Source organism: Clavelina lepadiformis, chromosome 5 (genome assembly GCF_947623445.1).
Source record: "Clavelina lepadiformis chromosome 5, kaClaLepa1.1, whole genome shotgun sequence".
Lineage (NCBI taxonomy): Eukaryota > Metazoa > Chordata > Ascidiacea > Aplousobranchia > Clavelinidae > Clavelina > Clavelina lepadiformis.
Genome location: NC_135244.1, coordinates 2477945 through 2494070, shown reverse-complemented (window position 1 = coordinate 2494070; position 16126 = coordinate 2477945). Strand labels below are relative to the sequence as shown.

Below are 16126 nucleotides of genomic sequence, written 5' to 3'. Positions count from 1 at the left end.
AAAGAGTTTTGAAGCAGTAATTCTTCAGAACTCATTCCTTATGTGGGCGCAATTCTTTTCTTAATCCAAAAATTCTGAAGAGTACAACGTTTGAATTTGCAAGTTGTTACAATGTGCAATTCCTAACGTTAATGTACAGAGATCACAAATTAAGCTTTGCTTTGATCTTTTTAACCAACTTTTGACGATGATTTTTCATAACAATTTTTTCCAAAATACTTTTGCCACTTTACCCTAATTCACTTCTAATTCTAAATAAAGTTGTTTTTGCACTTATTCACTTAAATGAATGCAAGGTTGCTATTGTATGGGCGTTTATGTTTTTTACAAAAGAAATTTCTAAATCTATGAACAATGCTTCGGCAAAATTCATGCCCTATATCCATGTATATGCATTTTAGATGAGATACGCTTTCGCCAGTATCCCAGCATACTTCGCCAAGTCGTCTTATGTATGCAACCCCTTGATATATGTCGGCTTAAATCGAAAGGTAGTTTTTGAAATTTTTATAAAAGTTTTGCGTCTATAAGATAGATATTTTAACGCTAAAACTCGAGAAATTTTTTGTGTATATAGTTTCGCAAATACGTCATCCAAATGTTTGTCGGTGAACGAACAGAGCCCAGGCCCAGACGAAAAAACGTCGGAATGCAAGAAACTACTTTTTAAATTATTTCACCTCATAAAAAGTATAGCCGCGTAAAACTTATAAGATTTGTCAATAGTTTTGAAAATTTTAAATAACTTTGAAAGTTTGTAGAGTCAAGTTAGGATGAAAAATTTATCGCGTTTTAAATTATTTACCGAACGGCGTTATTTTCTGTAAATTCGACATTTCAATTCTTTGTTTGTTGTTATTTTGTGCATGCAGGTGTGTGTATTTCAAAATAAAATGTTAAATTTATGTAACTGCTTTTCGGTTTAGCCTATATTGTAAAGATTTTGACGAAAATACTTTGTATGTCATTGTTTTACTAATTTCTATTTATAAACACTGCCTGTGCGTGGTAAGCGCATCAGTATGTAAACGTATTTCTTTATCATAACACTGAAAACGATTTTCAAAAAAGATTTTCAAATAATTAGCTTTAAAGCGAAACAAATTTCACAACCAAGATTTCTTTTCTACAGCATTAGCACTTAAACGAAGTGCATGCATACACTAACAATATAAATTCTGACTTATATCAAATTCTAGATTGCATTAAAGTGAAATTGGTCCTAATTAGACGAAACCAAACTGAAAAGAATGGTAAATCAGAATGTTTATACATGTAAAATCAAAAAGAAACGCACACAAATGTTTATACATTAAACAGAAATTTACGTTTATATAAGAACTATGCCAGCAAAATTTGTGAAGACGTAAATACAATACAAAATGTACGATGCAAACAAGATAAAAAGATACCTTTTTCAGAATCCTTGTGTACATAAAATATGTATGTATGTATGTACAATATGTATGCATATTTTATTTAGACATTGAAGTGTAGACAAAGCTATCATTTACGAATTAACTGGAAAGTTATTGAAGACACACATTAGAAATAAAATGGAATAAAATACACGAGTTTAAAATGATCTGGAATAACATATTTACTGCCAAAATCAAAAACTATGCAAGCTAAATGACCGAGTTCTATGTTAAACTTTTCAATGTTCCAATACATACCATCATTTAGAACTTAAGCTCGTTTAATTGGTATTTGCTAGAAGTTCGCTGATACACAATAATTTTCAGTTAATAATTTTCAAGCTCCACTTGGTCTGTTTTAAAGATCCCAGATTTAACGGAGTAGAGTGACAAAATATTAAGTTTGGATTTTTTAATTACAGTTTTTATATAGTTGTCAGATGAAACAGTGGAATCACAGATTGAAAATATTTTAAAATTCCTTTAGCATATTGGTGACGATGCATAATGTTTTTTGTCTCATCTGTCACATACATCCCCAATACTGAAATACGTTGGCAAACATGCCGAACGTTTGAGCTCGGATCCGACATATCCCTGGTATAAATATATAAACCTATACAGAAATATTTGTACAAGTCCGCCTTTCTTCTTACTCACACACTTGTCGTCTGTTGTAAGTGTCCTGTAGTGAAAGTTGCCTGTAACTTGTCTGTTGCTGATGTTTCGTTTCGTTTTCTCGATTCACCGAAAAATAGTCGAATGACGCATTTGCGGAACTGAAAAGTTAACAAACACGAAATATTTCTAATTATGCATATAAATATTTATAAATGCATAAATATGCATCAATCAAAATATCTAAAAGTAGGTTTAAATGTTCATAAATATATAAATAGGTTATATAAACATGCACAAATAAAATTATCTATAAATATGTATGAGTAGTAGCCTATATTATTAAGCATGTTACAGAAAAGCTATATTTAAAAATCGGAATTGTCTGTAAGCATTCTAGGCCTATACCTGTCGATTTAGACCAACATATATCAAGGGGTTGTATATAAAAGCTGATTTGGCAAAATATGCCGGGATGCTTCCCAAAGCAAAATCCATCTAAAATAAAGTAAAAAGAAAAAGTTATATCTGGTGTACAATACATATAGGTCTATTATGAAAGCAATCGTTCATATATCTATCGCTTCAAGAGCAAAAGTATAAGCTCTGAGTTATGCAACTATTTACTTGTGAATCCGGATTGAAGACGTTATACATGGCAAAACCAGCATAGGGCGACCAAGCGAGCAAAAATGCAACGACCATTAGTATGACCATCTTTGCAACTTGTGTATCTGCTCTCGTATTTTCGGGGAGAGAGCTATTTCTGTTAAACTGAGAAAACAACGTTCATTTCCAAATGTAACTTAAAAAAGTAAATAAAAAATTTAATCTAATCGTCTTGTTATTCCAAAACAAATACATATATTTTTTACTTCAATAATCATTATTTAATTTAGTTAAATAGGGTTTGATGAAACTTTTGTTTATTAAAGTTAATATTACCCGACGTAGGAAGGCAATCATTTTCCCATAGCAAAGTATTATTACAGTCAAGGGAATAAAGAAACAGGTGTTGAAATAAATCACTAAGTAAGTCCTTTCTCTACAACAATATAATAAGTTAACATTTTAACATGAAGTATAGACCACACCAACTGCCACAAAAACTTGTCTTAACTCTGCTTTAAAAACATTGATGAAAATGGAAAATACATATAACCTTTCGTCTTTGGTAAACCAATTTGGACCACAGCTTGTGCCCACGCCCTCAGGGACATATCCATCCCACAAAACCAAAGAAGGTGTGTTCCAAACTGTCGACCATACCCATGTAAATGCTATGCCTGCATGGTCAATACCCATCAACAAAAATCAAAAAGAGCAACGATATATCAGATTATTATTAGTCATTAAGTAAAAGACAAGCGTTCACTCTATATACATTATTCATTTGCAACAGTTTGAAGTGTGCATAGATTAATTATATTTAACTGAAAATTCATTTCAAATGTATCCCATGTACCTAACAATGCGTCTTTGTGTCCAATCTGTCTGGGTCCAAACGGTTTACAGATTACAACAAAACGCTCAAATGCCATCACAGAAATTGACAGCAGGCTCACGATGCCTACAAAATGTCAATTTAGTCATTTTACTTTAGTTAAATATTTTTTTAAAATCAAACCTTGAACAATTAACTACGCATATGGTAAACCGTCTAACACTTTTATAGCCCATAATAGTACAGTAATACCATGTGTTGTTTGCACTTACTAAAAATAGACACCGTATATCCTGCGAATTGGCAGACATATTTTCCCAAGTAAAAGTATCCGACTGCGTTGGTAAAGATAGCAATCAAGCACCCACTTGATGCACTGGCTAAGTCGGCCACTGCAAGGTTGACTATAATGTAATTGATGGGCTTTCTAAGTTCCTAAAAAACATAGAAAATGCGTATATATTTTTCTCTTTACAATAAATGATTTTAGAAGATTATAAAAATATCCAATTTTCCAGTACGTTTTTGTCAAAGGTAATAGATGCCTAAATAAAAGGCCTAGGAACAACTTACTTTGTATTTTATAGTCGCCACAATCACGACGCTATTAAAGGAGCAGGACAAAATGAAAAGAACCGTCATGTAAACTGCAAGAAATGTGTAATATCCTCTGCTGACAATTTCAATGTGATCAGGTACCCAGCCATCCCCATACAGCACATAGGGGTTTGTGCTTTCGTTGTAGGGTGTCTGGGTACTAACCATTTCTGCTAAACTTGCAGCTGTAGAACTGTCAGCGTTGACTTTGTAAGACATGAAGTGATTTTTTTTCTGTTGTAAATACGATGAATAAATTTTATAAAGTCGTATATAGCTCTAAGTCTAAAGCATTTTTCAACTTACTGCTAAAACTTCACACACCAATACAATTACGTTTAACTAAGCTTAAGTTGTTTGTTTGCATACAACATAACTTCCAACAGTTTGTCCATGTTTTTTTGGGACACTTAATGTATATCATACCACGTGCAGACTTATGTCAGTCGAGTTTACCTGAACACAGTTGAACAAAACGAGTGTCGACTGATAAACAATTATTCAATATTGTCAGCAAGAATTTCCGTCGGATTACAACGTAGCTTCGGAATTTCACAAGTATTGGATTCGCTTCCAGTAATTCGACGGCCAGAGAAAAAACGTTTATCTCACATCATTAGCTAACTGCAACTGAACAAACTGGTAACTATTCACTGGTTATATGTGTTCCGTTAAGAACAAATGGGATATATAAAGATTATGTTGAGTGATTTATACCTGTTGACTTCCTGAGGTTTGCAATATAGCCAATAGCAGCAGTCAACAGTTTACATCCTTCTCCCGTCTTATCCGCTCCTCCAAATATAAATTCTTCCGGCTTCCTCCGAATAAACTTACCCTGCCGCGATTTCAAAACAATTTATTGCAAACATCCGCATATTGTTAGATGCAAAGCAGTGTAGTTAAAGATTAACATAGTTATCTTCAACTGTTGAGCGAAAAAAGTAATCCTGCTGCTTCAAATATCTCGAACCCGTTTTGTGCTTTCTTATCGCCATACCATAACAGGATGTTAGCTGACACCAGCAGATTAATGTTTTACAAAAAATATTGCTCAGTTTATGTCAACAACAATTTCCTGATCAAACTTGTTTTTCTTCAAGTCTATCTCTTGACATGGACAACCAAATCCGCAATTACAAAGTACCGAGAACGTTTGGCAATTTGATGCAAAACCTTTTCGCACAATCTTATTCCCATATTGAACCTGCGGTTATCGGCTATATTGCTTTGGGTATGCTGTGTAGCTTGTCATTTCCCTCAATCGCATGACGGTGAGGCGATCTAAATTTTAAATCAACTTTATAAGCTTTGCAACGTCATTCCAGGTAAACCTTGTCTACTAGGAGTATAAAGGTAAGCAAATAGTCTTAAACCTTGTTGCCATTAAATCCTGTATTATAGGCCTACTGTGTTGTAGCTTTAATATACTGGGTAGTCCTGTAGTTGAACTTTCATATCTCACTGCTGCGTACATCACACAACAGCTTAGGTGGCAATGCGGTATGTTTACAAGCTCCAAATACCATTTACGGTTTGCATTTACCTACCAAACATAATGTCGTTTAAACACGCTTATTCGGACGACTTAAGGGGAGACAGTGGAAGGGAAACTTTGCTAATAGCCTACATGATTGTTTCATCTACTTACCCCTAGAAATACAGATTTCTACAAAACCAGAAAGTATCGGCATTTTTCCTCCTCAGCAACAAGGAACCAAATCATGTGCCATGGCTGCTATCTGGCTTACAAAAACCAACGGTAATTAGGGTAAAGCAGTAATTTTGGCTAAATCGCTTGCGAACCGGCCGACTCTTCACAAACAGCTGAAGCCGACTGTTCTGCCTATCGCGTCAGCCAGTAAATGCAAAACTTGCCTAGGAACATTTATTTGCTCGACTCGTGCCCCGACATGTAGTCTCCGGGTCGACAAATAGCATCTGACAAAATAACCAAAAAATCGTCTTAAGTATGACATCGTGTAAAATCGCGACGGCTGGGGCGTTAGACGGATCGAACAGAACCTAATTAGTTTTTCGCCAAATACGCTTATGAAAAATGAAATGGTTAATCTATTTGCCAGAAATAAAGACTAACCTTCAGTCATAATATAAATGAACTCAGGACCACTGCCAACCAAAATAAATGACATACGTGGATATACATTCACGTCATTAATTAGCGTTAATCATCACTTTAAGAGAAATGACTTAACAATCCACACAAGCAATGAACACATAGATATTGTATATCGCATCGTACCTCATAAATATTGACTAACATAAATTTTTAGTCCTTTTGTTGTCTAGAAATGAACCGGAATGACGTTTGAAAATGGAGAAACGCTACAACTGGGAAAACCTTACTGGAAAACCTGGTACTTGTCACCTGTAACAAAAATCCATCTAAAAACACACAAACATTACTGCTAAGCTTGCAACTAAATTTCCATGACGATGAAACGTTAGTCCGGAACACCAGAATCAAACATCAATGGCACGAAAACGAAACATTGGTGAAACCTGAAAACACAGGAAGCAATTATCCGCGACGCAGGAATTTTCGTCTAATTCACTGCAACTCGGTTTCGTTTGGAACAAAGCACACCTTTGGGTCCAAAAATGTTGCATGTGCAGCCCAATTCATAGACGAACTTCTCCAAAACCGTTTCTGGAACTGCACACTGCAGGGCCAACGTCAAAAATGTACAAAGGCAAGAAATGGAAGGTTATAACTTAACCTAGAAACAAAACACATTAGTTTAAATATCCCTTCCGAGGTTTACTTCATTCCTCCTGGATCAAATACCTCAGATCGGCGACAACGGCAGCTTCAACTTTACGCAAAAAATGAGACAACAACGGAACCGATATTTTGAATCAAAGCTGGGGGCAGACTTCCTTCTCCAAATTAAATGGCCTTGCGCGCTGCTTTTGTCACTTTTAAACAAACAGTTGTTATTGGACTTACCTCGAACTTTGCTCGAAATGCTTCAGAAGAATAGAGTTCTCGCGAAATGAGTTCTTTCTCTTTGCAACGGTGTAACAAGTTAAAGTCAAGAAACCACCAACCAACAGGCTCCTTTTTAAACGGCAAACTCAGCTGCTTTGCGACGCCCACTAGAGGTGACCTTGCTCGGTGCACAGGAGGAAAGGTAGGTGGATGGTAACGGGGCTTTAACCTTCCAAACGCTCGCGAATGAATAATGCCACAAGTTATTCCCATAATGATGCCAATGCCCGGTGAGCTACTTTGCAGCCTTGCGGAGATTTGAGGGGTGTGTCTTGTTAAAGAAATGATGCCCACTAAACCTATTTTTAAAATGAGCTTATAGAAATATAGACTATGGTGAGTCGACTACTGAAATTTCGTCAATAAATGCCGAAAGGATACTAAGCTGAAATAAAACACGAATGAACAGTCCATACAAAGGCCTATACAAATTACTCAGGCGGAATTTAACTGTCTCAGCAGAAATTACGATGGTAGGCTATATATCGCTAAAATAGTAAAACAATTTGGTCAGGCGGGATTCAACTGCCTCAGCAAAAAAAATGACGGTAGGCTACATACCTATCGCCTAACGGTTGAAACATTTATGTTCAGGCCGGATTCAACTGCCTCCGCGGCAGGGACGATGGTAGGCCACATATCACCGAATGGGTAAAACAATACGCTTAGGCCGGATTCAACTGCAAAATTTAGGTTATACAGTGTCTATTTCTAGCAAGTGCAACCAATATACGTTACTGCTACCGTTAATTCTAAAATAACTGAGTTAATTCACACACAGTTAGCGGCTAACTGTTAGCCGTCATAAACTCATGTGGCAAAATAATTTTTCGAACCCTTTTTCGTGTGTTTTCTCACGCTTTTATTTTTGTTAGTTAATTATCAGTAGGGCCATTTTTATTTTGACATAAAAAAAAATTTTTTTTGACTTTATTTTTATCAAATTTTGACTTTATTTTGACCTAACAAAATTGCTTATTTTTGGAGGCCACAGTTCTTCCTCCAGTTTCCCAAACATAATATTTTGTCGATTTCAGACCCAAACGTAATATTTTGTCGAAAAGTCAAGGTGTTTTATGGATTATAAAAAGTGCGTCGTGTTTTTTGGCGATAGATTTAGGTAGCTTGTGTTATTTTGTCCTTGTGAAAAGGGCACTTTGCCTCGATTTTCTCCGCATGGTAAATTCTAATAAACAGCAAGTTAAACAGGGAAGAAGTAATGTATCCCCCTTCACACTGCATAAGGATTATTTAAATACGTAACAATGAATAAACAATGGACAATTTGCGATAAAAGTTACTGCTGATCCAAGTGGGCATCGTGACTTATTTCCTGCTTTTATGGGTTAATATGGTTTAATTGTGTCGCAGTTCCTAATTTACAATGCTTCCACGAGGATTTTTACAAGAATTACTCTCGAGAAACACAAAAACTTTGTAAAGAGCCATAATTTGACAAATTTTGACTTTATTGAAAATTTTGACTTTGTTGTAAATTTTGACTTTATTTTGACCTATTAACTTCTTAGAAACAATCCCCTAGGTGCTGAAAACAACTTTATTCTTTGATTCGTGGTCAGACGAGGTCCTTAAAATTTTTTGACTTTATTGACTTTTGCGGGGCCCTAATTATCAGTTATCAATAATTATCAGCCGCCTCAAGTGTTTCGATGTGGTCGAGCGCGGAATCATCACGTGTCCTTTATCGGTTGGTGTCCCGCATGGGCTTCGGGCGGGAGTGGTTGTGTTCCTACAAAAAACGTGGCCTTCGAGGCAGTCTAGAAACGAGCGTTCAGAAAGAGGACCTGTCGTTTTTGTTGGTCCCTCAGATCTGCTCTTGTTGTTTTTAATTATATTTTATCGACTTCTTTTAAACGTGTGTCCCGAACGTTAAGCCCCAAACGGAGAGGAGTGTTTTTAATCTTTTATGAAAATCCAGTCGAGCTGCATTGAAAAACGTCCGTTGGCTTTGAGTGGGTCGTGAAAGCGGTAGAAAATGTTCCTGGCGAAAAAAAATCTGTTACACTCATCTCCGTTTTTGAGTAAATTTTGACAAATATAAATTAACCTGGATGTTCTTTTAGGCATCGTGAGTCTACTTTCGATCTCTGTGATGACATTTGATTTGTTGTAATTTGCAGACCTTTTCGATCCAAACGATTTGGCCGCAAGCAAGCTTTATTAGGTAGGAGAGATTTTTGAAGTAATTTGTTTAAACAACATTTATCAAACTGTTTTATAACAGTCAACAGTCTTGTCTCAGAAATGACATTAATTATTTTATTAACATTAATAATAATCTGATATATCGTTCCTATTTTTATTGACCAGGCATAGCATTTACATGGACATGGTCGATAATTTGGAACACACCGCCTTTGGTTTAGTGGGATGGATATGTCCCTGAAGGTGTTGGCACAAGTTGTGTCCCGAACTTGTTTTCCGAAGGTTTGAAGTAAATTTTGTTTTATTTTTACCGAATATTCTACCAAAATTGTAAAACAAGAAACGAAAGAATTTTTTTTCTGAAGAATAATACTAAATAAATGTAAAGTATATATATATATATATATATATATATATATATATATATATATATATATACATATTAATTTATAAATATAAATTAATATAATCAATAGAAGGATATTGTAATGTACGGTAATTTAGTTTTTTCTTATGTACGCTGCTTGTGCAAGGAAAGTGGTGTTGCATTTTTGTTTTTATAGAGAAAGAATGTACTTGCTGGCTTATTTCTTCGTTTGTTTTTTTATTGCCTTGACTGTAATTGTATTTTGCTAATAAATTAACTCAGGACTGCCAACCAAAATAAATTACACACATGGATATACATTCACGTCATTAATTAGCGAGCGCCTCTAAAACAATCCACACAAGCAATGAACACAGCACAACTGCCTCAGCAGAAGGGACGATGGTATGCTACATAACGCCTAACGGGTAAAACAATATACTTAGGCCGGATTGAACTGCCGCAGCAGAAGGGACGATGGTAGGCTACATATCGCCAAACGGGTGAAACAAAATACTAAGGCCGAATTAAACTGCCTCAGCAGAAGGGAAGATGATAGGCTACATATCGCCAAACGGGTGAAACGATATACACAGGTTTGATTGAGCTGCCTCAGCAGAATGGACGATGGTAGGCTACATATCGCCAAACGGAAAAAAATGACTCAGGCCGGATTTAACTGTGGGCTACTTATCGGCAAACGAGTAAAACAATATGGTTAGGCCGGATTGATCTGCCTTAGCAGAAGGGACGATGGTAGGCTTCGTATCACCAAATGGGTAAAACAAAATACTCGGGCGAAATTCCTTTGCTTCGGCAGAACGATGGTATCTACAAATCGCCATACGGGTGAAACAATATACACAGGCCGTATTCAACTGCCTATTTTTAAAAGACAGTGTCTATTTCTAGTAATTGCAACCAATATACGTTACTGCTACCATTAATTCTAAAATAACGGAGTTAATTCATACACTGTGAATAAATTTTGACAAATATAAATTAACCTGGATGTGCTTTTAGGCATCGTGAGTCTACTTTCAATCTCTGTGATGGCATTTGAGCGTTTTGTTGTAATTTGTAAACCGTTTGAATCCAAACGATTTGGCCGCAAGCAAGATCTGTTTGGTAGGAGAGATTTTTGAAGTAATTTGTTTAAACAAGGAAGATGATAAGCTACATATCGCCTAACGGGTAAAACAATATGGTCAGGCCGGATTTAACTGCCTCAGCACAATGGAATATTAGGCTACATATTGCCTAACGGGTAAAACAATATACTTAGGCCGGATTTCTTTGCCTCCTCAGAAGAAACGATGGTAGGCTACATATCGCCATACGGGTAAAACGATTCACTCAGTCCTGATTGAACTGTGGGTTACTTATCGTCAAACGAGTAAAACAATATGGTCAGGCGAGATTCAACTGCCTACCCGGCCGAGATCATGATATGCTACTTATGAGCAAACAAATATACAAATGCTGGATTCTACTGCTTCATCGCCAGGCATGATGGTAGTTAAATTATCGACAAACGTGCAGACGAATAATTCACATAGTCCAGTTTCAACTCTTGCCAATCAAGCTGACAAATGGGAAACTATGCCGATGGCTGTGTACAGAAACAAAAATACAAACCGTGATGGGCAGCCTTCACGACAGACATTGTGAACTAAGTTTCACCAATCAAGCACATTTAGATATAGAATTCACTTCGTACAATGCACAGCCCGGAACTAATATGAAACAGGAATCAGCTGCTTACACGGCAACGCTGGTGTAACTATCTTTCACGAGTCGATAGAGTTGAAACCGGAATTATTCAACTACCTCCACGGCAAAGTTGAAGGCCAGTAGAACTGGTTACTACTTTAACGACAAGTCAGCACAAGACAACGTTACTGCTACCGTTAATTCCAATATAACTGAGTTAATTCACACACAGTTCTCGGTATTTAACTAAAATTTTGACAAATATAAATTAACCTGGATGTTCTTTTAGGCATCGTGAGTCTACTTTCGATCTCTGTGATAGCATTTGAGCGTTTTGTTGTAATTTGTAAACCGTTTGCATCCAAACGATTTGGCCGCAAGCAAGCTCTATTAGGTAGGAGAGATTATACTAAGGCCGAATTAAACTGCCTCAGCAGAAGGGTAGATGATAGGCTACATATCGCCAAACGGGTGAAACGATATACACAGGTTTGATTGAGCTGCCTCAGCAGAATGGACGATGGTAGGCTACATATCGCCAAACGGAAAAAAATGACTCAGGCCGGATTTAACTGTAGGCTACTTATCGCCAAACGAGTAAAACAATATGGTCAGGCCGGATTGAACTGCCTCCGCAGAAGGGACGATAGTAGGCTACGTATCACCAAATGGGTAAAACAAAATACTCGGGCGAAATTCCTTTGCCTCGGCAGAAGAGACGATGGTATCTACAAATCGACATACGGGTGAAACAATATACACAGGCCGTATTCAACTGCCTATTTTTAAAAGACAGTGTCTATTTCTAGTAAGTGCAACCAATATACGTTACCGCTACCATTAATTCTAAAATAACTGAGTTAATTCACACACAGTTAGCCGTCATAAACTCATCTTGGTTTTTGAGTAAATTTTGACAAATATAAATTAACCTGGATGTGCTTTTAGGCATCGTGAGTCTACTTTCGATCTCTGTGATGGCATTTGAGCGTTTTGTTGTAATTTGTAAACCGTTTGAATCCAAAAGATTTGGCCGCAAGCAAGCTTTATTAGGTAGGAGAGATTTTTGAAGGATTTTGTTTAAACAAGGACGATGGTAGGCTACGTATCGACTAACGGGTAAAACAATATGGTCAGGCCGGATTGAACTGCTTCAGCAGAAGGGACCATGGTAGGCTCCATATCGCTAAACGAGTAAAACAATATATTCAGCCTGGATTTAACTGCTTCCACAACGGGAGCGATGGTAGGCTAAAATCGCCAAACGGTTGAAACAATACACAGGCTGGATTCAACTGCCTACCCGGCAGGGATCATGATATGCTACTTATGGGCAAACAAATATACAAATGCTGGATTCTACTGCTTCATCGCCAGGCATGATGGTAGTTAAATTATCGACAAACATGCAGACGAATAATTCACATAGTCCAGTTTCAACTCTTGCCAATCAAGCTGACAAATGGGAAACTATGCCGATGGCTGTGTACAGAAACAAAAATACAAACCGTGATGGCCAGCCTTCACGACAGACATTGTGAACAAATTTTCACGACTCAAGCACATTTAGATATAGAATTCACTTCGTACAATGCACAGCCCGGAACTAATATGAAACAGGAATCAGCTGCTTACACGGCAACGCCGGTGTAACTGTCTTTAACGAGTCGATAGAGTTAAAACCGGATTTATTCATCTACCTCCACGGCAAAGTTGAAGGCCAGTAGAACTGGTTAATACTTTAACGACAAGTCACCCAGAATCATTTCTTAAATCACAGCAGACGTGGCCAAGACTGAAAGCACAACCAACCTACGTCCAGCCGGACACGCAAACTAGTCAGCAGGGTTAATAGCGTTGTAAGCTATTAACGTGGCAGCACTAAGTGCATTGACCCTAACACAAGATAGCTTTCCAAAAACATCGATAGACCCAAAACAAAGCCGTTAAAGTTATTTAGAAACTAGGGTCTAAACTAAAATCTAACTAAAAATAAGCCGCTCGTTACCGTCAGTTGGATCGCAGGCGGATCGTACAGCACCAAATATATCAATCATCAAATTCGCTCACGCGTTCCCGAATTTTACTGCATCTCTTGGTAGAACAACCGACTGTAAAAAAAATTTATTGGCCAAAGTCATAACAGACAAGTCATGAATGGTTTTTAATTAGTGGCTTCTCCGGCCATTACGTCAATGAACTGAACTAAAGACCACTTCCAACCAAAACCATGTACATCACGTCATTAATTAGCGGCGGCGCCCCAAACGCAAACGTTTACTGCACCTTTAAAGGGAAGAGATCAAAAAATTCACACCAGCAATGACCACATAAACATTGTACGTCATGAATATTGTGTATACAGAGAACAGATGGGATAATATTGTACAATCGATATGATGTACAATAGGAAAACACATTGATCCATTACCAACCGAGACAAAATATGACTTTGATAAATACTACGATTACATTGTATAATTTATTAGTTTTTCATTTGTTGTAGGCTAAACGATCTTTCTTTTACCAACGTAAAAAGTTTAAAACGGCTCCATGATAAACATTTGATATCTAAAATATTTTGAGTTAGATCCAGCCATAAAGCACAACTTTACCATAAAACTAATTTGATTGGGCGAGTTAAACCGCCATTTTGACAATCCTTTTGTCCACTTCCATTATAGGTATAGATATATTTATATGGATAGGTAATGCTGTAACCACTCGAATCATTGACTTGCAGGGTTGTAACCAGGCCATTTTTTCTAAATCGAGTCAGCTGAAATAGTGACAGGAATTAAGTCGAGTCAATGCTTTTACCTTTAAAACACATTTCTGACATCACATTACGCATTGCCTTAAATTGGTTATGATAATGTCATCTCGGGCTCATAATTAGACTAAGTCTGACGATTGATAATGTAGCGGAGAAGAGCCTTGTCTACCACTGGCTAGTTATGACCAAAAAACGTGACCATATGCGCAACCGTTCAGTTATGAAGTGATCTTTGGAAGGTATTTCCCATTTGTGGTACCAATTAATTATAGTTCTAGCAACAAGCGGGGCACAATAATATACAGTTTCTTTCAGAGAAGTGTTATTTTTCAGTAAAACGTAAAAATTTTTTACCTAAAGCTTTATTCTGTGCCTTCACAGCAGTCACCAGATGACTCAAATCATTTTAGATGTTGATTTGAGTTAAGTCGAGTCATTTAGGACAAAAACTCCAGTCAAGTCACGGATAAACGTGACTCGAATCGACATGTGTCTTTACAACATGGTCAGGGTTGTAAGCAACCCATTTTTTTGTGACTCCAATCAAATCGAGTTTTTTAAGCTGCAACTCGAGTCAACTCAAGTCGGTTTCAACATCGATTCGGGGCAAGTCAGTTTAAATTAACCAATACCTTTAACTTCTAAGGTCACATAAAATTTGTCACTAAATTCATGGATGAACACAAATTATTCTAGTTGATACTTTTTACAGGGAGTTAAGTATTCGTTAGATTCGTTAGAAAAATAATTCGAGTGATCAAGGATCTCTAACTCGATTCATAAAATACGTGACTCAAATCCACTCGAGACGAGCCAATGTTGTTACAACATTGATCTCCAGTCAATTACTTTATTCAAAAAGAATTTTTCTCAAAAAGAATTAAATGTAGATTTTATAAGATGTTTACACAAATCCAGCACGTGCAAAACAACAATACATTTTCTGTTATTATTGTGTTGAGCTTCGGCAATGCTGAAAGTGCAAACCGCGCGAAAGAAAGGAACGAAGGAATGGTAACCGCTGAAAAATGTACCGATACAGTGTGCATAACTTTGCTTTTATTCAGAATACGAATTTAGCAGATTTAATGGCAGGCTAATCTGCGTAATTTAATAACTCTTTTATTGCTTTGTGGCGTTTGTAGTCATTTATGTTGATTGTGATTGAACAAAAATGCGCTGTTATAATATTTCTTAAAACGTTATGTTATTGCTAATGTCTAATGATAGGGTATATAGTCTAAGTACGGTACGCAACACGCGTGTTGCAGCATTATCCAATTGTTTTGGCATGCGGCTTTATTTGCGCGTTGGTGTTGTCACCATGCATTTTGTGGCGTATCATATAGGCTAGCCTACTTTGTCTGATAGTACACTAGCCTATATAGTTAACGCATTTACATTTTATTATTTTTTATAAATTTGACTGCAGTTAGATATATTATAGCTTTATTATTGGATTTAGAGCGAAAATTGTATTTGCACGACCCAGGCTGAAAAACAAAGCACTCTTCTATGAGACCTCGGGGGATGCAGGACGGCCAAAATCTGCTCGAAAATGATGCATTTTGCAGTCAAAACTATACTAAATAAAATGCCTGTAGGTTCTCTTTTTCAGTGGTAAATGTGCAATCTCTGAAAGGAGATATTCGAGTCTACCCAGCACTGGATTGGAAAATCTCAAGAATGCAGTTGCCGTGCTTTCCACTATAGTAATACAGCCAGATTGGAAAGTATGGCAGTCTTTGACGAAAAAATATGTGTGCAAGGACGCAAATTTTGGTGTTATGGCATACACCAAAGCCTTAATATCTTCTTTATATATTACAAATTTGCCCAGAGAAAATTTTACAGCCCATTAGAAAATCAGAAGAGTATAATATTAAGCCCAATGATGTTTTTGAACTGTATTTTTGGCTTCTTTTTATACCTGCCATACATTTTCACCTTCCCAAGGACAAAATGGCATAACTTAAAGAGATTTGAAACAGATTTGTTTTAGCCCACATAATTG

General features: G+C 36.6%; 1 protein-coding gene across 1 annotated transcript; it reads right to left on the bottom strand.

Moving 5' to 3' along the window:
- Positions 1–1248: 1248 nt before the first annotated feature.
- LOC143460782 (pinopsin-like) lies at positions 1249–4907 on the bottom strand. The gene is made up of 10 exons (XM_076958410.1): positions 4795–4907; positions 4534–4707; positions 4054–4311; positions 3753–3915; positions 3502–3606; positions 3199–3322; positions 2982–3081; positions 2664–2810; positions 2445–2534; positions 1249–2197 (listed from the first exon to the last, which is right to left on the bottom strand). The coding sequence occupies exons 3-10, from the start codon at positions 4294–4296 to the stop codon at positions 2075–2077; spliced, it is 1095 nt and encodes a 364-aa protein (XP_076814525.1). The 5' UTR covers positions 4297–4311; positions 4534–4707; positions 4795–4907; the 3' UTR covers positions 1249–2074.
- Positions 4908–16126: the final 11219 nt, after the last annotated feature.

Excerpts from the sequence above, each read along its gene's own strand:
- LOC143460782 (XM_076958410.1), bottom strand. The coding sequence starts at position 4,296 with ATGTCTTACAAAGTCAACGCTGACAGTTCTACAGCTGCAAGTTTAGCA. Across the intron at positions 2,811-2,981 it reads TGATTGCCTTCCTACGTCGG|TTTAACAGAAATAGCTCTCT; the intron begins GTAATATTAACT and ends TTGTTTTCTCAG. Across the intron at positions 2,198-2,444 it reads ATGTTGGTCTAAATCGACAG|TTCCGCAAATGCGTCATTCG; the intron begins GTATAGGCCTAG and ends TTAACTTTTCAG.